The 24328-nt window shown below is 41.1% G+C and overlaps 1 protein-coding gene across 2 annotated transcripts in view; it reads left to right on the top strand.

Moving 5' to 3' along the window:
- Positions 1-24328, top strand: part of UXS1 (UDP-glucuronate decarboxylase 1) — a 125746-nt gene that overhangs the window by 38810 nt on the left and 62608 nt on the right. For both annotated transcript variants that reach the window (XM_037054990.1, XM_037054987.1), the window contains exon 5: positions 12263-12323. In XM_037054990.1, coding sequence (XP_036910885.1) covers positions 12263-12323 — 61 coding nt within the window. The remainder of the gene's footprint in view (positions 1-12262; positions 12324-24328) is intronic.

The raw sequence follows: 24328 nt of genomic DNA, 5'->3' as shown, positions 1-24328 counted from the left end.
CTAGGTGTTCACCAGGGTGGGGCAACTCAGTCTCTGGTTTGTGATGCAGTATGTGGGGGCGGGGTCAAAGGAAAAAATGGCGGTCCCTGTGCCTCCTCACACCAGGGCCTCATGGTTCCTCTCACTGCTCACTCCTTTGCTGGTTTATCTGCGTGTGCGAATGTGCAACTGTGGTCAGCCTGCCCCGTACCCTCACTGGGTCTGGGGTGCTACCCCAGCTGCCTGTGCGCCTGGGTTGCCTGGGTGGCCTGGATAGGGGGATTCCTTCCTGCCCAACCCCGCTCTGATGCTGGCTCCGCCCCTCTTACCGGTCCTGGTTGAACGGTTCGTTGTTGTCGGACTTCCGTATAGTTCAGTTTTCTGTTCTTTGGCTGTGTCTTTGTTCTCCAAACCTTTGTTGTATTCAAACTTGGTTGTGGGAGAAGGCACAGTGTTTCCACCTACGCCTCCATCTTGGCAGAAGTCCTATTTATTATTTTGTTAATGTGGTGTATCACATTGATTGATTTGTCAATGTTGAGCCATCTCTGCATCCCTGACATGATCATGGTGTATGATTGTTTCAATGTATTGTTAAATTCAGTTTGCCATTATTTTGTTGACAGTTTTTATATCTGTGCTCATCGGGTATATTGACCTATAGTGTTTTTCTTTTCTTGTGGTTTCCTTTTCTGGGTTTGAAAAAAAGGGCAATTTAGGCTTCTGAAAATGAGTTAGAGAGCATTCTTTCCTCCAGATTTTTAGAGTTGAGAAATATGGGTATTAAATCTTTTTTGAATGTTCGAGAGAGTTTACCAGTGAAGCCATCTGTTCCTGGGCATTTTATTTCTTACTAAATTAATTTAGAATTTATTGGGGTGACATGGGTTAATAAAAATATGTAGGTTTCAGGTGTACAATTCTATCGTACATCATCTCTATATTGTATTGTGTGTTCACAACCCCAAATAAAATCTCCCTTCATCACTGTTTGTCTCCCCTATACCCTCTCCACCCTCACCCCTCTTTCCCTCTGGTATTCACCATACTGTTGTGTCTATGAGATTTTTTTTCTTACTTTATTCACCTTTTTCATCCAGCCCCACAAGCCCCCTTCCCACTGAGAGCTGTCAGATTTTATTTATTTTCAGAGAGAGAGAAAGAGAAGGAGAAAGGGGGCGAGAAACGTCAATGTGTGGTTGGTTGCCTCTTGTGCGCCCCTGCACTGGGGACCTGGCCTACAATGCAGGCATGTGCCCTGACTGGGAATCAAACCAGTGACCCTTTGGTTTGCAGGCCCGCAATGAGTCTAGTGTGCTACACCAGCCAGGGCTTATTCTTAATTTTTTATGTAGTCTATCACATTTATTGATTTGCAGATATTTGACGAACCTTGCATCCCCAGAATAAATTCTACCTGATCATGGTATGTGGTCTTCCTAATATATTGCTAGATATGGTTTGGTAATATTTCATTGAGGATTTTACCATCTATGTTCATCATGCATATTTGCCTGTAATTTTCTTTTTTGTATTGTCTATCTGGTTTTGGAATTAGAATAATGCTGGCCTCATAAAATGAGCTGGGGAGTCTTCTCTCCTCTTGAAATTTTTGGAATGGTTTGAGAAGGAAGTGTGTTAGAGATTCTCTGCATGTCTGGTAAAATTCACCTATGTAAATTCATTTGGTTCAAGGCTTGTTTTTGTTGGATTTTATTGATGCTTCAGTTTCACCAGTTGTAATTTGTTTATTCAGATTATCTGGTTCTTCTAGTTTCAGTTTTGGAAGATTGTATGTTTCTAGCAATTTAACCATTACTTCCAAATTGTTCAATTTGTTGGCATATGGTTGTTTGTGGTATTTTCTTGCAATCCTTTGTATTTCTTTGGTGTCAGCTATTACTTTTCTTTCATTTCCGATTTCGTTTATTTGGGTCCTCTTTTTCTTGATGAGTTTAGTTAAAGGTTTGTCAGTGTTGTTTATTTTTCTAAAGAACCAGTTCTTTAATTCATTTTTGCTCTGATCTTAATTATTTCCTTCACTTTGGGCTTTGTTGTTTTTTTAAGATTTGCTTTACATATATTGGTGCTCCTATGTTGGGTGCATAAATGTTTACTGGAATTATATCCAATTGTTAAATTGTTCTTTTTATCATTATCCCCAGTGTCCTTCTTTGTCTCTTACTATAACTTTTCTTTTAATGTCTCTTTTTTCGGATATAGATATTGCTACCCCAGAATTTTTACCTTTCCATTTGCAAGAAGTATTTTTTTTTATCCCTTTTCTTTGAGTCTGTGTGTAGCTTTCATTCTTATGTGGGTGATTTGTAGGCGGCATATGGCAGAGACACTTATTGAAGGAGATAAAAGAAACCTTGCACATAGAGCAATGCTACCTCAGTCCCCTTCACACGAGGCACCTTGGGATCTCACACAGTTCTCTCGATCATTATCAGCTGCTCTGTCATATTTTCCTGAATCTCATCAACAGTGTGAAATCTTTTCCTTTTTAAAGGTGATTTTAGTTTTGGGAAAAGCCAGAAGTTGCAGGGTGCCAAATACAGGCTGTAGAGGGGCTGAGTCACCTGGGTGATTTGATGTTTTGTAAAACAGCTGCATTAGATGTGATGCATGAGCAGGCGCATTGTTGTGATGAAGCTGCCAGTCACCAGTTGCCCATAGCTGTGGCCTTCTGAATCATCCAAATAGTTTCTGCAGAAGAATGTAGAAGCTTAATGCAAAATTTCATGCAGATTTGTTGCTCTATTTGCTCAATCATTTTGAATGTGATGGCCGCGCAGTATACATGCTCAGTCAACAGTGTCTTCTCTCCCCGCTGACTAATACGGTGAAGTCATCATTGTTCAGGGCGTGCACATTCCAGTCCACTCTCCTTGGCTGCCAGGTTATATCGATGTTGCACAAACCATTCTCATTATAGTAACAATATTTGGACTTTTTCCAGACAGACCTTGTATATGTGGGTCCTGTTTTCTTATCCATTCAGCTGTTCTATGTCTTTTGATGGGAGTATTTTAGCCTCTTACATTTGAAGTGATCATTGATAGGTATGTATTTCTTGCCATTTTATTATTTTAACTGTGTTTCTGTTTTGTTTTGTTTTTCTTTTCTTTTTTCCTTTTCCTTCTTGGCCCTTTAACATTTCTTATAATAATACTGGTTTGGTGGTAACAAACTCCTTTAGCTTTTTCTTGTGTGGGAAGCTCTTTATTCCTCCAATTTTAAATTAACGCTTTGCTGGGTATAGTAATCTTGGATGTAGGCCCTTGCTTTTCATCACTTTGAATATTTCATTCCAATCCCTTTTAGCCTGAAATGTTTCTGTTGAGAAATCTACTTTCAATATATGGTAGCTCCCTTGTAGGTAACTGTTTTTCTGTTGTAGCTTTTAATATTCCTTGTCTTTAACCTTTGTCATTTTAATAATAATGTTTCTTGGTGTGGGCTTCTTTGGATTCATCTTGTTTGGGACTGACTGCACTTCCTGGCCTTTGTGTCTTTTTTCTTTACCTGGTTAGGAAAGTAAAGTTTTTGGTCAAAAACTTTAGGTTTCAGAACCTTCACATAGGTTCTGAATCCCTATCTGTTTTCTCTTTTGCTACCCCTCCAGGGGTGTCAAAATCATATTTTCCAAGGGCCACATCAGCCTTGTTGTTGCCTCCAAAGGGCCGAATGTAATTTTAGGACTGTATAAATGTAACGACTCTTTAATGGTTAAGTGACTTTAATGGTTAAGTGAAAACTTGGCGCTGCCACCAGGTAGGAACAAGGTACCAGGCTTGACAAAACAAGGTGGAGGGCCGGATTTGGCCCATGGGCCTTGTGTTTGCCACCTGTGCCCTAAGCTGTGGATTTTATTATGCTTCACTTTGTATCCAAGATTCCTTAAACTATCCATTTTTTTTTCTGTTCTGATTTGGTGGTTTTTTTCTACCTTGTCTTCCAAATTGCTGGTTAAGTTCTCTGCTTTGTTCAGCCTATTCTTTATTCCTTCCAATGTATTCTTCATTTCTGATTGGTCCCTTTTTCATGCTGTTGAAAATCCTTATAACTATTTGTTTGAAATCTGATAAATTGCTTTCATTTCACTTAGCAGTTTTTCTGGAGATTTTTCCTGTTCTTTAATTTGGGGCCAGTTTCCTTGTCTTCCCATTTTGGTTGCCTCTTTATGTTTGTTTCTGTGTATTAGGTAGGTTTTCTATGACTCCTGATCTTTGTGCAGTGGGCTCATGTAGTAGGTGTCCTGTGGGGTCTGGTGGTACAGTCTCCTTTATCACCTGTGCTGGATGCCTCAGCATTGTTCCTTGGGCAGATTATGTGAGCCCTTCTGTTGTGTTTTGAGTCTTGATTGCTAATGGTTTGTTCATGTCTTTGATGAGCCCTCAGGCTGGTTGACTGTGAGACTTGGCCTTGACCATTGCTTGGGAGTTGCTGTGTAGGTGCTAAGCACATAAAATGGAATTTCCAGGGTTTGGTGCTTGCTGAGGTCTTCCTTTGGAAATTCCGCTTGTGAATCTCATTGGATCCAGCTCTGACGTTGTCTGAGGTTGGCCAGTTGGGTGTTTTGGTTCTGGGTCTCTTGGGAGGGACTCTGGCGCAGGCCATGTCAACTGCTACTTGTGACTGGTTCTAAGCAACCTCTCAGAAACTGTGCATGATTCAGTTTGCGGCTGCCTCTGCTGGGCCTGTGTGCACGCTAGAAGGACCAAGCTGCCAAGGCTGGTTTTTATCAGCACCTGGCCCAGGGGCAGGTGAGCAGAAGTCCCAGGGCACCCCGAGTTCCACCTCTGCCTGCTTTTGCCTGTTGGTTACCTGTTAGGCTCAGTCAGTGAAACAGCCTCTGGTAGTATTTGTGTTGCATGAGGTAGGTTCTTACTAAGTTACCAGGTTGGAGCAGATGGTGTGCATCATATTGATGGCTGTTCAGACTTGGTGCCAGTGCTGATTCTGAGGCTACTCAGCAAATATCCCTGAGTGCCAGCTGCTGGGTGCTCACACACCTTTGTGTTGGTGGGGTCGTAGATAGTGCTGAGGATGCCAGCAGAGTTTATCAGGTTCAAACAGACCAAGAATTGGTTGTGTGAAGGGAGGACTGTGCTCTGTGGGACCTGCAAAGGGCAAGTGACCCCTGACCTAGTGCCACACAAATTAGTCTGTCCCAGACTCTGCCTGGAGGAGACAGAACTCAGCAGGGTGCGGCCTTGGGGAGTTGATAGGATGGAGCTAGTGGGTCTCCACTGATGGGGAGGTACTGGTCAGGCTTCCAGTGAAGGTGAGGGAGTGGCTCACATCCCACAGCTACCCAACTCAGTCTGTCCTGGATTTTGCCTGGACCTCAGTGGAACAGATGAATTGTGTGGGTGGGGCCTCTGGAGCCTGAATGTTGGGACTGGAGATCTCCTGTGAGGGAGAAGCTCCCGTCAGGTTCACGAAAATGTAGGGTGAATGGCCCTCATCTGAAAGCCACACAACTCAGTCAGTTACATCCATGAGCCTGCCCAGACAGGCAGGGTACAAGCTTTGTGGGGTGGGGCTACAGATAGCACAAGGGTGGAGCTGTTGCATTCCCCAAGGGCGATTCTCCACTGACAGGAATGCTGCACTTGAGAAAGATAAAGGTCGTTTCTGCAGTGGGGAAGAAGGACTCAAGAGCTGGTATTTTGGGGGCTGTCCCTTCAGTTCACTCCCCAGAGACAAACCCCGATCTTTCCTCATGCAGCTGTGTTGGAGCTGTGTTAGAGCCCAGGGTTAGTGGTTGTCAACAAGAGTTTGTGCGTTGGCCCTTGAAGAGGGTACCCATGTCTCTAGTGGCTTCCTGTCTCTTCCCAACAGACAGAAATCCCACTGCTTTTCACAGCCAGATGTTATGTGTGCACCTCTTTCCTGCTGTGGCGCTCTGAGCTGGGGAGTCTGGCTTTGGGTTGCGACCCCATGTTCTTCCTGGGGAATCCCCAGCAGCTGAGGTAGTCCCTCTGGAGCCTCAGCTTCTGGAGCAGAGCCAGCCCTTCTCAGGACTTCACTCTTGCTGTTTGTCTCAAAGTGGCCTCTTCTGTAAATCCTTTGTTATAAGACATCTCTTCAGTTAGTCTTCAGTTGTTTATTCAGGATCATTGTTCTATAATTTAGTTGTAATTCCGATTTGATGTTCGGAAGGAGGTGAGTGTATCTTCTACCTACTTCACCACCATCTTGGATATCCTCCTGGACTTTTTTTGTTAGGGGTTTTTGATTACTGATTCAGTTTTCTTACTATTAATAAGTCTGTTCAGATTTCCTATTTCTTCATGCTTCAGTTGTGGAAAATATGTTGTTACAAATTTGTTCATTTTTTTCTTTTTTTTCAGTTTTAAAGTTTTTTATATTTTCTAATTTAATTATTATTCAAGTACAGTTTTCTTTTACTCCCATCCCAGCCCACCTCCTCCCAGTGCTCCCCAGCTCCCTCCCATTTCCATCCCCCTTAGTTGTTGTCCATGTGTCCTTTATACTCGCTCCTGTAAATCTGTTCATTTCTTTACAGTTGTCCAGTTTGTTATTGTATACCTTATGATTGTTTTTTGGCATCAGTTGTAACTTTTTGTTTTTGACTTTATTTGAGTCTTTCTCTTTTAGCAAGTCTGGAAAAGGTTTGTAAAATTTTTTGAAAGAACCAGCTTAGTTTCTTTTTAAAAAATATTTTTATTGATTATGCTATTACAGTTTTCCCAATTTTTCCTCCTTTATCCCCCCGCCACCCTGCCTCCCCAAGCCTTCAGCATCCCCCACTTCATTCATGTTCATGGGTTGTACATATAAGTTCTTTGAGTCCTCTGTTTCCTATACCATTTTTATCTCTCCCTATCTATTTTATGTCTACTAATTATGATTCTTCTTCCCTGTACCTTCCCCCCATTCCTTCCTTTCCCCACCCCACTGAAATCCCTCCATGTGATGTCCATTTGTCTGATTCTGCTCCTGTTCTAGTTGTTTGCTTAGTTTTTGTTTTCATTGTTTTTTCTTTCCTTTTAGGTTCATTTGTTGAGAATTGTGAGTTTGTTGCCATTTTATTGTTCATATTTTTGATCTTCTTTTTCTTATATAAGTCTCTTTAACATTTCTTATAAAAGGGCTTGGTGATGATGAACTCCTTTAACTTGACCCTCTCTGGGAAGCACTTTATCTGCCCTTCCATTCTAAATGATAGTTTTGCTGGATAGAGTAATCTTGGATGTAGTTCCTTGCCTTTCATGACTTCAAATACTTCTTTCCAGTCCCTTCTTGCCTAATTTCTTTTGAGAAATCAGCTGATAGCCTTATGGGCACTCCTTTGTAAGTTAACTGTCTCCTTGTCTCTTGCTGCTTTTAAGATTTTTCTCTTTGTCTTTAATCTTGGGTAACTTAATGATCATGTGCCTTGGCATGTTGCTCTTTGGGTACAACTTCTTTTTTTAATTTTTATTTTATTTATGTATTTATTTTCATACTTTTAAAAAAATAACATTTTTTTTAGATTTTATTTATTTATCTTTGGAGGGGAAGGGAAGGAGAGGAGAGAAATATCAATGTATGGTTGCCTCTTGTGCGTCCCCTGCTGGGAACTAGCCTGCAACCCAGGCATGTGCCCTGACTGGGAATCGAACCCTGATCGTGTGGTTTGCAGGCCTGTGCTCAATCCACTGAGCTACACCAGCCAGGACTGGGTCCAACTTCTTTGGGACTCTCTGGGCTTCCTGGACTTCCTGGAAGTCTATTTCCTTTGCCAGATTGGGGAAGTTTTCCTTTGTTATTTGTTCAAATAAGTTTTCCATTTCTTGCTGTTGTTCTTCTCTTTCTGGCTTCCCTATAATTTGGATATTGGGCATTTCAGGTTGTCCCAGAGAATCCTCAGCCTCTTCATTTTTGGGGATTCTTGTTCCTTCATTCTGATCCAGTTGGATCTTTATTTCTTCCTTTTGTTCCATATTGTTGCTTTGAGTCCTGGTTTCCTTCCTGTCACTGTTGGTTCCCTGAATATTTTGTTTTATTCCATTTCGAGTATCTTTCATTCGTTCTTTCATTTTCAACCAGGCTCAATCAGTTCTGTGAGCATTTTGATTACCAGGGCTTTAAATTTTTCATCAGATAGGTTGGCAATCTTCTCATCGCTTAGTTCTCTTTCTGAAGTTTTGCTGCATTCTTTCATTTGGGCCATATTTCTTTGTGGTTGTGAGGGGGCGAGGCCTTAGGTATTCACCAGAACAGGGCAACCCTCTTAGCTGTGCTGCCTGTGGGGGAGGGGCCTGAGAGGGAACAGTGCTCCCCGTCTCTAGAGCACTTTCTAACAGACTCTGGAGTTAGATTGGAAGTATCTCCCACCCACCAGTGGCAACCCCAGCCTTAGCGCACAGACAGCTCTGAGTCTCAGTTTCCCCCTTAAGCCAGTCCCTCTGGAGCAGCTCTGCCCAGCCTGGCAGTCAGCCCCGCCCCTCCGCCACCTCGCCCCAGTTTTTCCTGGTTGGTCTGGTGGTTCGCCTTACTGGTCTGGTTGTTCTGGCTGATATTTTCTTTAATCCCTTGGTTGTCCGAGTTCCATGCAGTTTGATTTTCTGGCACTTTTGGTTGTTTATTGATTTTAGATTGGTTGTTATCCTCCTTTTGGTTATGCAAGGAAGTGAAAGGTTTCTACCTATGCCTCCATCTTGGCCAGAACTCAGAAGCAGCTTAGTTTCATTGATTTTTTTTTTGTTCTTCATTTCCACCCTTATCTTTATTTTCTTTTTTTCAGTAACTTTGCTCTTCTTTTTAAAGTTACATTGTTTATTAGAGACTTTTCTTGTTTCTTTAAGTAGGTCAGTATGAATTGTAAACTTTCTTCTTAGAACTGCTTTTGCTGTATTCCATGGAGTTTTGGTGTGTTATATTTGCGTTGTTTTGTCTCAGGGTGTTTTTTATTCTAGCTTTGCTTTTTGCTGACCGATTGGTTCATCATGTTATTTAATCTGTACATATTTCTGATTATTCCAGTTTTCTTCGTGAAATTGCTTTCCAGTTTAATACCATTGTGACCAAAAAAGATGCTTGATATAATTTCAGTCTTCTTAAGTTTACTGTGACTTGTTTTGTGATGCAACAAGTGATTTATCTTGGTGAATGTTTCATGAGTATTAAGAAGAATGTATTCTGGTGCTTTGGTTAGAACATTCTGTCAATATCTATTAAGTTCATCTGATTTAATATGTCATTTAAGGCACATACTTAATGATTTTCTCTCTAGGTAATGTATTCATTCACTTTAGCAGGATATTAAATTCCTTTTCTATTACTGTATTTGTTTATTTCTTCCTTTAGGTCTGTACTTGGGTGCTTCTGCATTGGGTGGAGGGAGAATGTAAAAATGCCTCTTGCCAGTGCCTTTGTCCCTGAAGGAGTTCCAGTTGTCTCCTGCCCCTCCAGGAGACACTTTTAAGTTAGTAAATGATTACCATTCACATATGACTATAAATGCTCTTTAAACCAGTTTTTGTGCTGGTGAGCCCCCCAAAAGCACTTCAAGAGTGAATCTACTACTGACAGCCCCGTGGTGTAAACCGTAGGTGTAAACCCTGTTGTTTCAAAGCCAGGTGTTTTTTGGCGGGGGCTCATCTCTCCCATGTAGGCTCCAAGGGTTGGGGTGCTATATGTGGGGCACAATCCCTTCTTTTTCAGGGAGAAACTCTGTATTTGTGAGATCTCTCCTGACTGTGTGTAGGTCACTATGCTTGGGGTGGGGTTTTAGCGAGACCAAGTGGTCTGCCTCTACTGCCTGATTGGAGGTGGCCCTTGGTCTTCGTGGTGAGGAGGGCGTGTTCAGCTAGTGTTGGGTCTTTTTCCGAGTGAACTGTCCGCACTGTAGCTGTGGATGCTTTGTGTCTGAGGGAGGACAGAAGTTCAGGCTCTTCTGCGTACTTCCTGAGCTGCCTCTCTGTGCTTTTTAAACCAGGAGGAGAAGCACAGGTATGAATATACTCTTAAAGAATTTACCAGTAACTTATGCTTCTTAAACAGTCAGAGTTACCTTTAAAATAGGTGCAGAGGTTAAAAATGTGCTTCTTGGTTCTGTCTTACTAGTTCTTCTGGTTGGTGAGCAAGTCAGTGACAGATGAGCCTGAGTGAATGTTTTGGTTAGAAAGTCAAGCCCCAAATTGGCTTTGTGGTAGAAATATTTGGAGCTCTGTCTAGTTTTATTTTTGTTGATTGATTGTGTTATAAGAATGATCAAACCATCATCTCAACACTGGCAAGACCAGAATGTTACTGGAAATAATGTTGTCTGTTAATGTGCTCATCACTTTGAGCAAAGTGACCTCCAAGAAATATTTTTGAAAGGTGATGGTTATATTGATTCAGGAGAGAAATGGGGACGGTGCCGTTTTAGAAGTCCACGTAAGTTATTATGTGGGCTTTTTCTCTTCCTTACCACATCTTCATTTCCTAATACTTTGATTACATTCCATTTAAAAATTTTCATCTTCATGTCTTTAAATGTTCTTTGAATAGATAGCAAATAAAGATAATTTAAATTCTGTGAAAAACTTTACTGGCTGTCCCATTAAGTAGTAAGGTTCGAGTCTGAAATGGCATAAAATAATTACTAAATAATTAATTTGGGGTGATAAGGAAAGATTTATTGTTGAATTCCTACTTTATTCCACTGATGGGGTTTGGGACTTTGCTGAGTCTGCAGTGGTGGATGTGGGGCGCTCAGAGAAGACGAGGAGTTGGGGCAGTTGTGAGGGTTGCCCACGAGCCCTGCTGAAGTGTACTTTGCTGTCCTCCACCTGAGTGTTGGGGGAGTATTGGGCATGACAGAAAGTGCCACTTCCCTGAGAAGGCCTCTGACAGGCTCCCTCTCGGCTTGCAGCATGTCTCTGACTACAGGCAGAACTTACCCAGCGCCAGGGCAGGGTAAGCACTTAGTTGGGTTAGGGTGGTCACTGTGAAGTATGTAAGTATCTAATCACTCTGTTGTACAACTGAAACTAATGTAATATTGTATATCAACTGTAAATGAAAACAAAATTAAAAAAGGAAAAAGATGGCCCCTGCCTGGCAGACGGAGCAGGAAGTACTGAGGCGCACAGAACTAACATGGGGGAGGCTGGGATGCTCACCCACTCCTTTAGACTTTCCCACCTGCCTACCTCTGTTTTTGTCGTCTGCCAGAACTTTACCTTTTGGAAATAGAGAACAGGTGACAGGGACCAGAGGGGAGAGGAGAGAGAATTTCAGGGGAAAAGGGGAGGGATTACAGGAACAATTATAAAGGACACATGGACAAAAACTAAGGGGGATGGAAATGGGAGGGAGGTGGGGAGCACTGAGGGGTTGGGCTTGGATGGTAGTAAAAGACAGAAAACTGTACTTGAACAATAATTAAATTTTAAAAAGTCTGGAAGCTCATAAAGGAGCTCATCTGCACTATAAAGGAAAGTGCCTGCTCCGTGCTCCAATTTAATCGTTCTTTCAGGAGATGAGGAACACCTGCTTCAGGGCCTGCTGTCTAGCAACCTGTCATACCCTGTTCATTTCCACAATCAATGAGGAAACACATTCTGATTCCCAGCTGGTGATGTGGCCACATGGAGGGGATGGAGGCAGTGCCCCTGGCCCAGCACCTCTCCAGTTGAAGTATTGACAAGAAAGCCAACTTTTTGGAATTTGTTGAAAGCACTTTAAGAAAGGCCATTTCAAGTCTGCACTTTCAACTCACATTTGATATCTTACATACAATTTATGCTACCCTACTCCTGAAATAACCATGTAGGTTGGGACCCATGGCACCGTTATACCTGGGGCAAGAGGTGTTGAAAGATGAGACACACAGTAGGTTCCAAACAGACTGAAAGAGAAAATGTTGATGGCCAATCATTTTGCCCAGGGGCACAAGGTAGGAAGTGGGTGCTGGATTTGTGAACTTGTCCAAATCAGGAGAATCAACTTTGTTAAGGTCTTCTCTTATTCCCCCAGGGCATGTCTCCTACAGCTGTTTTTCTTTTTACAGGCCCTGGTACAGCATCGTGAGAAAGCCACCACCTCCCTCATTCTGTGTTTAGCTTTGGCATACCCTTAGCTTGATTTGAAACGAGGAGCACGTTAGCTATTTCTTGAATTGAAATTAGCCAGTTTGCTTGGTTCCTGCCACACACGAAGTAGAGAGAGGAGGAACAAACAGTAATAGTTCTAAAATCTGGCATTTGTTTTGATGGTAAGTAGAGAAAATACTCACATGAGATGTTTAACTTTTAAATCTCTTTGTATTATACAGCTTTACTCAGAAATACCCTCCAGTAAAATTTTTATCAGAAAAGGATCGTAAAAGAATTTTGGTAAGTTTGCAAATCTGATTAATATTTGTAGTATTAAGAAACTTGCTTTCTAAGTCAAGGTATAATTCACATACCATAAAATTCACCCTTACAGAGTATACAATTCAGTGGTTATTATATTCACAAAGGTGTGAAACAGCACCATGTTCTAATTCTAGAGTATTTTTGTCAACCCCCAAAGAAACCGACCCTGTCTCCCCCAAGGCCCATGAACAGTCATTTTCCATCTCCCCACCTCCCGGCTATGACTACTTTCTGTCTCTGTGGATTCTTCTGTTTTGGACATTTCATAGAGACAAAATGATATAATATGTGTTCTTTAGTATCTGATTTCTTAGAATAATTTTCCCAAGGTTCATCTATGCTGTAGCATGAATCAGTCCTGCATTCCTTTTTATGACTGAACAGTATTCCACTGTGTGGATGTACCACAGTTATTTATCCATCCATCAATTGATGGCATTGGGGTTTGTACGTTGAAGCTGTTGTGAATAATGGCTCTGTGAATATATATGTACAAGTTTTTGTGTGGATGTGGGTTTTTAGTTCTTTCGGATGTATACTTAAGAGTGGAACTGGTGAGTCATACGGTTACCCAGTGTATCACTCTTTGAGGAAATGTGAAACTTCTAGAGCATTGGTTTTTGAAACCTTTTCTGGCTCACGGACCAAACAGACCACTTTAGTGACTCTATGGGGGGCTTCCTCAGCTAGTGGTCTTACTGTTAAACATCAACACAAATCTACCAATGAAAGAGTTCTGTTGAACTGTTAAAATATGTCCAAAGAGAGTGGTACCTTTGCATTAAAAACAGTAACAGCTTTTTTGAAATATAATTTACATACCATATAATTCACCCTTTAAAGTATATAATTCACTAGTTCTTAGTATATTCACGGATTGTGCATTCATATCAGTATTAGCACATCTTCATAACTGCAAATAGAAACCTCATGCCCATTGGCAGTCACTCTCCATCTTCCCCCAACCCCACTCCCCCCAGTCCAAGCCCTAGGCAACCGCTCATCTGCTTTCTGTCTGTACTGATTTGTCATTTCTGGATATTTCATGTAGGTGGAATATGCAGTATTTGTCCTTTTGTGACTGGCGTCTTTCACTTAGTATGTTCTTAAGATTCATTATGTTGTAACATGTATCAGTACTTCATGTGTTTTTATTACCATATACTGTGGCATTGTATGGTTGTACCACATTTTATTTATCCATTTATCATAACAGGTAGGTAGCTCTACATTTAACCTTTTGAGAAACAGCCAGGCTGTTTGCCAAAGTGATTGTACCCCTTTCATTCCCATCAACAGTGTATGAGGGCCTCACTTTGCTCCTCAACCTTGCCAACACTGTTCTTTTTTCTTTTGGTTTGTTGCCTTCCTAGTAGGAATGATGTGGTATCTTATGGTGTTGATTTGAGTTTCCCTGCTGGCTAATGATGTTGTTGTACTTACTGGCCATTCCTGGTCTTCTGTGGAGAAATGTCTATTCAAATACTTAGCCCAGTTTTTAAATTGGGTTATTCTTCTTTTCCTTATTGAGTTACAAGATTTCTTCATTATAAATATAACTTCCTGGTCCTATGTATAATTGTCAAGTATTTTTTCCCATTTAGTTCTTACGTTTAGGTCTGCGACCCATCGAGTTGATTTTTGTGTGTGGCGTTAGATAAGGCTTTTCCACGCTTTTGCGTGTGGCCGCCTGCTCGTCTAGCACCATTGGCTGAGAGGTCTAATCACGCCCCTCGGAACTGCCTGGGACCCTTGTTGAAAATCAGCTGACCATTAACAGAAATATTTCTAGACTCTCAATTTTATTACATTGATTTCCCTTTACTCTGTGCTAGTACAATACCGTCCTGCTTTTACTATAGCTTTGTAGTAAGATTTGAAATTGGGAAATGTGCATCCTCCAACCTAGTTCTTCTTTTTCAAGATAGTTTTGACTATTCTGGTTTCTTACGATTCCATGTAAATTTTACGATTAGTTTGCTCATTTATCCAAAGAAGCAAGTTGGGATTTTTTTTTTAAAGATTTTATTTATTTATTTTTAGAGGGGAAAGGAAGAGAGAGAGAGAGAAATATCAATGTATGGTTGCCTCTGGTGTGTCCCCTGCCGGGAACTGGCCTGCAACCCAGGCATGTGCCCTGACTGGGAATCAAACCGCGATAGTGTGGTTCGCAGGCCCGCGCTCAATCCACTGAGCTACGCCAGCCAGGGCTTGCAAGTTGGGATTTTGACAGATTGCATTGAATCCATAGATCAGTTTGGGCAGCATTGCCATTTAACAATATTGTCTTCAAATCCTAACATGGGTATCTAATAAATTCCTAATAAATTCCATTTACCTAGGGCTTCATGAGTTTCTTTTAACCTTTTTTTTGTAGTTTTCAGTATGTTTTGCATGTGTTTTGTTAAATTTACCCTGAAGTATTCTTTTTTTTTTTTTTATAAAGATTTTATTTATTTATCTTTAGAGAGGAAGGGAAGGAGGGAAGGAGAGAAACATCAATGTATGGTTGCCTCTCATGAGTTCCCTGCTGGGAACTGGTCTGCAACCCAGACATGTGCCCTGACTGGGAATCGAACCGCGATCGTGTGGTTCGCAGGCCCGCGCTCAATCCACTGAGCTACACCAGCCAGGGCCTGAAGTATTCTTTTTGATGGAAGTGTTTAATTTCATTTTATATTGTGTATTGCAAGTATTTGGAAATACAATTGATTTTTGTATTTTTTTATATTCTGTAACCTTGCTGAACTCATTGGTTAGTGCTAATAGTTCAAAGGGAATTCCATTCTGGTTTTTTATATATCGCTGAGGATATTTGTTGAGGTCTGGGTTACCTTTCAGTGTCGTTTTCCTTACTGCAGTATACTTTTGTTCCCACTGACCTTCTCTGTACTATTGTTGTCAAAAATATAGTTTTATTTTACAGGTCCAATAATGCAATGATATATATTTTATATAATTGGGCTTTTGTTAAGATATAATATTAATAACTTAAACATATGATTTTAACTGTTTTTAAGTGTACAGTCCTGTGGCTTTAAGTGTGTTTATACTGTTGTTCTTACAGCTTGGTCTTTAAATCAATTAAGAGTAGACAGGGGAAAAAAGGCAGTTATATTGCCTTTTATAATTGCTTTATTGATTCCTCTTCCCTTTCCCTCCCTTCTTTTCCCTGTGGATTAAGTTACTGTTTGGGATCATTTGTTTTCAGCCTGAAGAACATCCTTTAGTATTTCTTACATTATGGCAGGTCTGTTTTTTTGTTGACTTATTTTTGTTTGTTTGTGAAAGTTATCTTTGGTTATATATGAGCTTCATGGCTGATAGTTTCTTTCTGTACTTTGAACACGTTATCCCACTGCTTTCTCTTTATCTGTTACACTAAGTCAGCAGGTAATCCCTTTAGGGCACCCTTGTGCGTGAAGAGCCATTTTTCTTGTTCTGCTGCATCAGTGTTCTAGGGCTGCTGTAAGATGTACCACCAACTCATTGGCTTAAAACGAAAGAAGGTCGATCTCTCCCCGTTCTGGGTACTAGAAGTCTGCTACCAGGGTGTAGGTCAGCAGAGCCATGTTCTCTCAGAAGGCTCTAGTGCAGTGATTTTCAACTGGTAGGCACCAAGAATTTTTAAAACATGCAATACCTGACTATTTAGCCAGGGGCACTGACCTCTTTTCCCTTAGATTGTCAAGTGAAAAAACAGCAGCAGCTAACACAATGGCCATCCAGTATGAATGAATCAAAAGTATAATTTTTTGTCAGATTGGCAAAAATATATTTTTTGATGTGCCACAGGATTTTAGTAATTAGTTCATGTGTGCCATGGAATGGTTGAAAATTGCAGCTCTAGGGGAAAATCTTCTCTTAGCTTCTGGTGTTGCCAGTGATTCTTGAGTCCCTTGGCTTGTGGAGACTGTCCTCATTCCTGTGTGTGCTGCTGTCATCACACAGTATTCTCTCTGTGTGTCTCAGTGTTCACCCTCCTCCTATATGACCTTATCTTAATGACGTCTACAGTGGCCCCATTTCCAAATAAAGTCACATTCTGAGGTTTCAAGAAGGGCATGCATTTTGCAGGACAGTATTCAACCCAATAAAACTGCTTTTAAAATTTTATTGTTGTGTGTGGTTTTTAGCAGTTTTAGTATGATGTGTGCATCTCTTTGTTTTTTTTTTTATCCTGTTTGGAGTATTTTGAGCTTCTTGAATGTATTTCATCAGTTTCGGGCAGTATTCTGCCATTATTTCTTTGAATATTTTTTCTTTTTCTCTCTCTCCTTTTCTGGTACTTCCATTACATGCATGCGGGTATGCTTGTTGGTGTCCTGTATTTTTCTGAGCCCCATCCTTAGTTTCCTTTTTTTCCTGTGTTCTTTGGATTGCACAAGCCCTTTTGATTTATCTTCAAGTTCACTGAATCTTTTAATCTGCAGTAAATGTTGAATCCTTCTGGTGAATTTTTTTTGTTGTTGTTATTGTACTTGTCAACTCCAGAGTTTCCATTTGTTTCTATTTTATAATTTCTCTCTTTTTAGTTTCAAGTTACCTTTTTTAAGCATGGTTCCCCCCAATTTTTTGAGCATATTTGTGATGGTTGTTTCGAAGAACTTTGTTAACTTCAGCATCTAGGCTCTTGCACAGGCAGTTTTTGTTGCCTGCATGTTTTTTGTGTGTACAGGTCACATTCCTGTTTCTTTACGTATCTCATAATTTTTGTAAAAAAGTGAAAATTTTAGAGGGGACCTTGTTAAAAAGCAGTTATCTTCTAGAGGGCAGGCCCCTTGTTGTACAGGCTTCCCCAACAAGGTGCGCAATCTAGGAACCCATGTGTACCAGTGTAGCAGCTGGTGTTGTGAGAGGCTGCATTCAGCTTCAGTAAATTCTTTTTTGAAAAGCCTTTCAATGCATTTGGCCATTTCACGATGGATGATTTATGAGTGGGCCTGCCCACACTGTGCTGAGCGTTCAGCGGGTTTTCACCAAAAATGGCATGAGCTCCATGCTCCACCCTCCCTAGTCACCCCATCTCACCACGAGTGACTTTTTTTTCTCTGGATGAAAACATTCCTGATCGGGAAACTTTCTTCCAGTTTCTGGAAGAGGTGAAACAAAGAATGGCAGAAGCACTAAAGGCATCAAAATCAACAAGTTCAAAAACTACTGAGCAGTGGAAAAAAGGTCTCAGTAGGTATATTGTGTCAAATGGGAGGTACTGTATTTTGCTGTGTATAAAGAGCTCCCGTGTGTTCTGCGCACCCACATTTTTGGCCCAAACTTTCAGGGAAAAAAAGCTTTTGTTTTTAGAGAGGGGAAGGGAGAGAGAAAGAGGGAGAGAAACATCAATATGTGGTTGCCTCTCACTGGGGATCAGGCCTGTAAACCAGGCCTGTGCCCTGAACTGGTGACCCTTTGATTTGCAGGCTGGCACTCAATCTACTGAGCCAGACCGGCCAGGGTAGAGTTACATTTTTAATGCATAAGCATAAAAAAAAGAATTAGCCCTGGCTGGTGTGGCTCAGTGGTTGAGTGCCTGCCTGTGAATCAAAGTGTTGCCAGTTCGATTCCCAGTCAGGGCACAGGCCTGGGTTGTAGGCCGGGTCCCCAGTATTGGGTGTGTGAGATGCAACCATAGATAGATGTTTCTCTCCTTCTCTCCCCCCCTCCCTTCCCCTCTCTAATAAATAAATAAATAAATAAATAAATAAAGTAAAAAGCATTTATGTAGATAAAGAATTTGTACTACCCAATGTATAATGCTCATCCTTATTTTTCTGTCAAAAATTTGGGCAAAGAACTATACATTGTACATGGCAAAATATGGTACTTTGAAGGTGACTTAAGTTTAAACATGTACGAATTAATACACGATTTTTTATAAATAATTTCAAGTTTTGGGGGGCTCCCTCTTGTATGCTGTAGCAAGTCTGGATACTGTTCTCCTCTAAGAGTCTAGTGTTAGGGTGGTTGGTGACACAGGCCGTGAAAGAATTCACGAAGAGAAGAAAATGTAGAGAATAAAGTTTTTAGTCACTTTCCAAGAAAGGAGAGGGGCATGGTGGGGAGAGAAACACCATTACTGTGGGTGGGGGCTTTGAGATTTTATGGGATTATAATTGGATTAAAAAGGGGTGGGAGGTTACTCTGTGTGGCCCTTGAGCTGTTGGGGTCATTGTCACACAAGGCTGCATATTCTCCTGTTATCTTCCACCTGTGGCTGTAGAGAGTGGTTAGTTCTGTTCTTGCTTTCCAGTAATCTCCAGTCCTGGGGTCTTAAGTTCAGAAGAGTAAAATGTCAGTCATGTTTAACAAGGTCATGGGCCTGCTAGGCAAATGGTGCCACAATAGCAATGGGGCTGACTTTATCCTTTCAACTAGTTTTATTTTTGTTTGGTTATGTATTTGTTTAGAGACCTGACTATGAAGTGACATCTGTGTTGCCTGCGATGGGAAGCTCTGTTGGTTGCTCTTTAGAGGCCCCAGACTTGGACGTGGACACACTTAGCTGGGATAGAAACCGGAAAAGCGGCATTTGTGCTGCCTGTCCCATACCAAACCCAATAAACAGAGGCAGGGATTGCATCTTTAGGGGCACTTGATTCAGATGGCTGGGAATTTGAGAAGACTATGGGTTTGTACCCTCAAGGGTTGTCTTAAATTCCAATTTAAACCGACCCTTTTTATAAGGAGAAGAAAAGTGTAGGTAAGGAGTTTGGAATTCAGGGAAAAAGTTAATCAGATAAAAAGCTGCAGCGTTCTTTCATCTATGTCCTGGGCAGAGGTCTTTATCTGTGTCTAGGATGGACATCTCACCCTGGAGCACAGTGGCTCAGATACCATCTTGATTGCTTGCAGTCCTGAGGCACAGAGTTGGAACTGCTTGTGGTCTCCTGGAGTCAGGGTAGGTCCTACCTTCAGTTCCTGAAACAGTAGGTTTTTACATACTGAGCTTATTAGCTACTACCTGAAACTAAAAATTTTTCCACATTTGAGTCCCCCATCAGGATGGCAGTAGTTTTAGCAGGGCTCTTACTGGTCAGCTCTTTTCCCGATTTCTCCGTTAAGCTGTCTGCCTTGTGTGGTATCACACTAACTGTTAGGCTCCAGTAATTGCCAGTTGAGTGAACTATTCTTTCATCAATGCTTTGGGTTATCAATTGCTCCTCAGTCTGATCCATTAAATTCTGGCCCCTTTGCAGAGGTTGATTTTGAGGCCAGTCTTTGAGGTTTGTTCTGACCCCAGGTGGGCTCTTAGGTGTCTCTTTCCTTGGGTCTCCCTGCTGAGCTTGCTGGCCTATGGTTTAGCTTGTTCTCAAAGAGCTACCAGCCTTCTTTATTGCTTACCACCTAAATCTGTTGTTTTTGAGAAGACCCTTATCCTTGAACTTCTCTACACTGTCTTTCGAATAAAACTGATTATGAGGGCAGAGCTTTGGAGCTAGCTCTCTGTCTTGGCCGCCTCTGCCCTTGGGGAAGTGTCTGAGCAGCTGCTCAGGAGCTGTGGGGAGGGCGTGACTCTGCCACACTGCTTCCCACGCGGTGGGGAGCTGGGGAGGGGCAGAAGCCCCTGTCTTCTGGCCTTGCCTATCTTAACTTAGAATTCCCACCCTGTGAGCAAGCTGGGACAAGAATGACTACAGTCTCTTTAGTCATAGCCTGAGTGCCCGAGGTAGAGCTCCTCTCCTAAGAGTAGGACCTGGGTGGAGGAAGGGAGCTTTTAACTCCCCGCCCGCTTGGCAGGAATTGAGCCTCTTCGCCTCACAGCTGGAGGGGATGAGAAGTGCTGGTAGGCTGCCCTTCCAGGTGAGATCCCATCTTTTAACTGGGGAGGCCCATTTTGGCTGCACCCACCATTCTCTCCTACTGTGAGCTGTGAGGGTGAGGGGAGAAGGGGAGTGAGCCATGGTGTATCACAGATTCTACTGAATTTTAATAGATTTTCTCACGTAAATGTTTGTTTATTTATTTATTGTGTACCCTTACGAAAATTTCTAGAGACTTTAAATGGTTGTTTTTTTAAAATTCATTTTCACCAATTATGGTTTTGCTGGAGAACAGGTCTGCAGAGCACCTCACACCCTCCCATTCTGGAAATTTTTTTTTATCTGTGACCTTGGTACAGAAATGGTTAGTACAAAAAGTTAGTTTTTTAGGCAACATCTAGGTTGTAGGTGTATGTACCCCAAACATCAAAGGAACACTGTTGAACAATATTAAATCTGTTTCCCTCGCCTAATTCCCCTTTGCATCTAGAAGTTATAGATCTCTTGCCTTTTTAGATAGTTTATATAAATCTTACCCTGAGTATAAAGTCTGTTCTACTTGTACATCCACCAACACATCAAAAATGTGTATGCATTTAAATATGAATTGAGGAGTATACCAGTGTCTTCAGCAGCAGAGTACAGTTAATTTTTCTAATCTTTCTGTGTCAGTGTGATGCTCTACATTGATTTATGAACTCTGCACAGGCTTACACGGATTATTATTTCCATGTGGGATGTTCTGCTTGATGCCGAGTATTATTGAGTTTATTTCACTTTGTCATAACCATGACAAATGGACGTAGTGTGTTTCATTCCTTTGCCATCTCATAGGTTAAGCCGCATTTCAGAATCATTTTGGTGTCAGAGTCTGGCAACTGTTGTTAAAACTTAAAAGGCCTTTTCATTTATTGCTGAGGCCTTAGAACAAAGAAGAGGTTTGTGAAAAGACATTCTTTTGCAGATTTAGTGAGCATGAGTTTGAATGCTGACCTTGAACTAGACCATTTAGCTGCTTGTTAATTCCCACAAGATCAAGAACTGTCAGCACAATTGAGATAAACTCATAAACTGTACGGCCATGCAAAGCTGTGTGAGGTCCAGGTGTGTCCAACCTTTTGGAGTCTCTGGGCTACATATTAAATACACTTCGACATGTAATCACAAACAAAAAAAATCTCATAATGTTTTAAGTAAATTTACAGTTTTTCGTTGGGTTGCTTTCCTAGCCATCCTGAGCTGAACGAGGCCCGTGGGCCGCAGGTTGGACACCCCTGAATCCATTTCAGTGTAAGAGATCCTAGGTCTTTTCTTCTTATTGTGTTTCTGCTGTACACTCTCTGTTATTCAGAGTGTGCCCAAGTGGTAAGCATCTGCCAGTTCTGTTTCTATTTGAAATGCTTGCCTAATGAGTTGAAATTTATTCGGAAAACCATTTTATAACCATCCAGATATGTTACATAAATCTTTTAGTATTTTAGATAGAAAGGCAGTGTTCAAGAGAAGCAGTTCAAGTTCATTTTAAGTAAGATTTTTTTGGTAAAGATTTTATTTATTTATTTATCTTTAGAGGGGAAGGAGAGGGGGAGAGAAACATCAATGTATGGTTGCCTTTTGTGCATCCCCTGCTGGGAGTTGGCCTGCAGGGAACCCGCCTGCAACCCAGGCATGTGCCCTGACTGGGAATCAAACCGCGATCCTCTGGTTCGCAGGCCTGCGCTCAATCCACTGAGCTACACCAGCCAGGGCTCATTTTAAGTAAGATTTAAGGTGCTTCCTGCAATTTTATGTTCCTCCTAAAAGTAAGGAAGGATTGGAAGTGATAGTATGTATTATAGTTTAATGCACTGCACTTCTGCTGGCTCTGAGCCACGTTGTCCTTTTAGAAGCTGAGGTCAAGTTCATGTGCCACAGAACATTTTATTTTAGTAAATAGTTGCATATAGATATAGTTACATTAGAAGAGTTAAATTTCCTTTAAAAGGGTATAACTTTTCTTATTTCAAAACTATGGAAAACATGGGAAAATACAATCAAATAAAGGTAAAGTAAAATGAAATCTCACCCCACGAATTAAGCCTTAGTGGTAAACCAATTTGAAATTCATTTATTTTTCCAGAAAGTTCTTTTTTCAAATCATTGTTCAGTTATACAGATAAACAGTAAGAGTGGTAAAGTTAAAACACAAACTGGACAAAGCTATAGGTAGGTGGAAGAATATGGAATTAAGACTGTGCATTTAGCCCTGGCCAGTAGCTTAGTTGGTTAGAGAGTCATCTCAATGCATTAAGGTGGCAGGTACGATCCCAGGTCAGACAGGGCACATACGTGAATCAACCAGTGAATTCACAATAAGTGGAACAACAAATTGATGTTTCTCTCTCTCATCTCTTTCTCTCTCGGGGTGGGGGGGGCGGGCGGAACTGTGGGCTTATATATCATTAACAGTGACCTGGGAACCTTGGTCAAAACCTCAGTTCCTCTGAGTGTCATCTGTAAAGGAAGGGGACTTATAAAATGGTGCTGTCAGTGAAGAGTGAGTGTAGCTGGTTGAAAGCTGTTGAGTATCAGGACTTTTCCTCTGTTCACATTCTAATCCATATTTTTGTTTGCCCAGAGCAACAATCATCTAGTTGTGGTTGACAAACAGTTCTTAAGGCAGGCATTACCCCTCCAGCTCCCCGCAATGTACCATTTTATCTGTGGTAGTTCGGCTAACTCACCCATGGCAAATGCTGGAGTTATGTGTTAGATTTTATCTGAACAGAGGACTTCATGTCAAATTAAATGCTTTTAAAACTGTAGACCTAGGTGTTTATGTACTATTTTAGGTAAAAAGAATTTTTTTCCTACTGTATATTCTTTTTTTTTTTTTTTTTTTGGAAGAGGAGCATGAGGTGAATGCAAATTTTGATGGAGGAGAAGGAAGCAGAGTGGAGAACAGAACAAAATAGGAGATTTGCACATCACATGTCTCTTTCCTGAGTTTGTTCTTTTTATTCCCACCTCCCAGAAATGAAATATGCTTTGTCTAACCCACCTCAGTTACAGCACTTAATTTCAATAAAGTCTTTTTATTAGTTATTGCTGAGCTCCTGCTCCTCACAGGCCCCTCGGAGCTTCATTGTTTCACTGCCTGCATTCCTGATCAGACATTTACTGACAGTGGAACTTAATCATTGAGGCCTTACGTCTGCAAACAGCATCTGTTGCTTATTAATTTGTTCTTAGCAACAAAGTTTTTCATGAGGTTCTTAAGTTTATATTCAGTATCACATTTTTTTTGGTGGTTCATTAGATCTCTACATTTTGCTAATAGTTGTTTTTTTTAAGTACTTCTAAAACTCCGTAGGAGTTGAACCATGTGATGGTCAGCATCCCTTTTATTATAAAACAAGAACCTTTTTGTCTTTTTTAAAATCAAGATGTATTTGACATAAAACATTGTATAAATTTAAGGTATATTGTAAGTTGATATTGACTTGATACATTTATATTGTGTTATGGTTGCCCATTGTAGCATTAGCTGACACCTCTATGTTGTCACATATTACCATTTTTTCTAGTGTTGGGAACAATGAATATTTTGTCTCTTAGCAAGTTTAATGTTTGCATTACAGTTCTGTTGTCTATAATCACAGGACTATATTTGGTCTCCAGGACTTAATCTAGTGGTTGCAAGTTTGTACCCTTGAAGAGCATCTCCCATCTCCCTATTCTTCTGCCCCTGGTAACCACCATTGTACTCTTTGTTTTTACACTTAAATTCCACACATAAGTGACATCATACAGTATTTGCTTTCTTTGTCAGACACACTTATCCCAATGCCCTCAAGGGGCATCCATGTTGTCCCAGTGTCAGGATTTCCTTTCTTTTCAGAGCTAAATAATGTTCCATTGTATATACATCATGCCACATCTTCTTTATGCACTCATCCACTGATGGACACTTAGGTCTGTATCTTGCCTATTGTGGGTGATGCCTCAATAATAACCTTTTAAGAATGTAAAGCACAGATGGGTGTGGCTTACTTGGTTGGAGTGTTGTCCTGTACACCAGAAAGTCACAGATTTGATTCCTGGTCAGGACACATACCTAGGTTGTGTGTTCCATCTGTGGTTGGGGCATGTACGGGAAACAATCGATCAATGTTTCTCTCTCTCTCTCCCCCTATCTCCTCCTCCCTTCCTCTCTCTCTAAAAATCAGTGAACATGTCCTC

This window comes from Sturnira hondurensis, unplaced genomic scaffold (genome assembly GCF_014824575.4).
Source record: "Sturnira hondurensis isolate 20B ecotype Veracruz unplaced genomic scaffold, ASM1482457v3 Scaffold0008480, whole genome shotgun sequence".
Lineage (NCBI taxonomy): Eukaryota > Metazoa > Chordata > Mammalia > Chiroptera > Phyllostomidae > Sturnira > Sturnira hondurensis.
The sequence above is the reverse complement of the archived record's forward strand: the minus strand, read 5'-3'. Positions and strand labels throughout refer to the sequence as shown.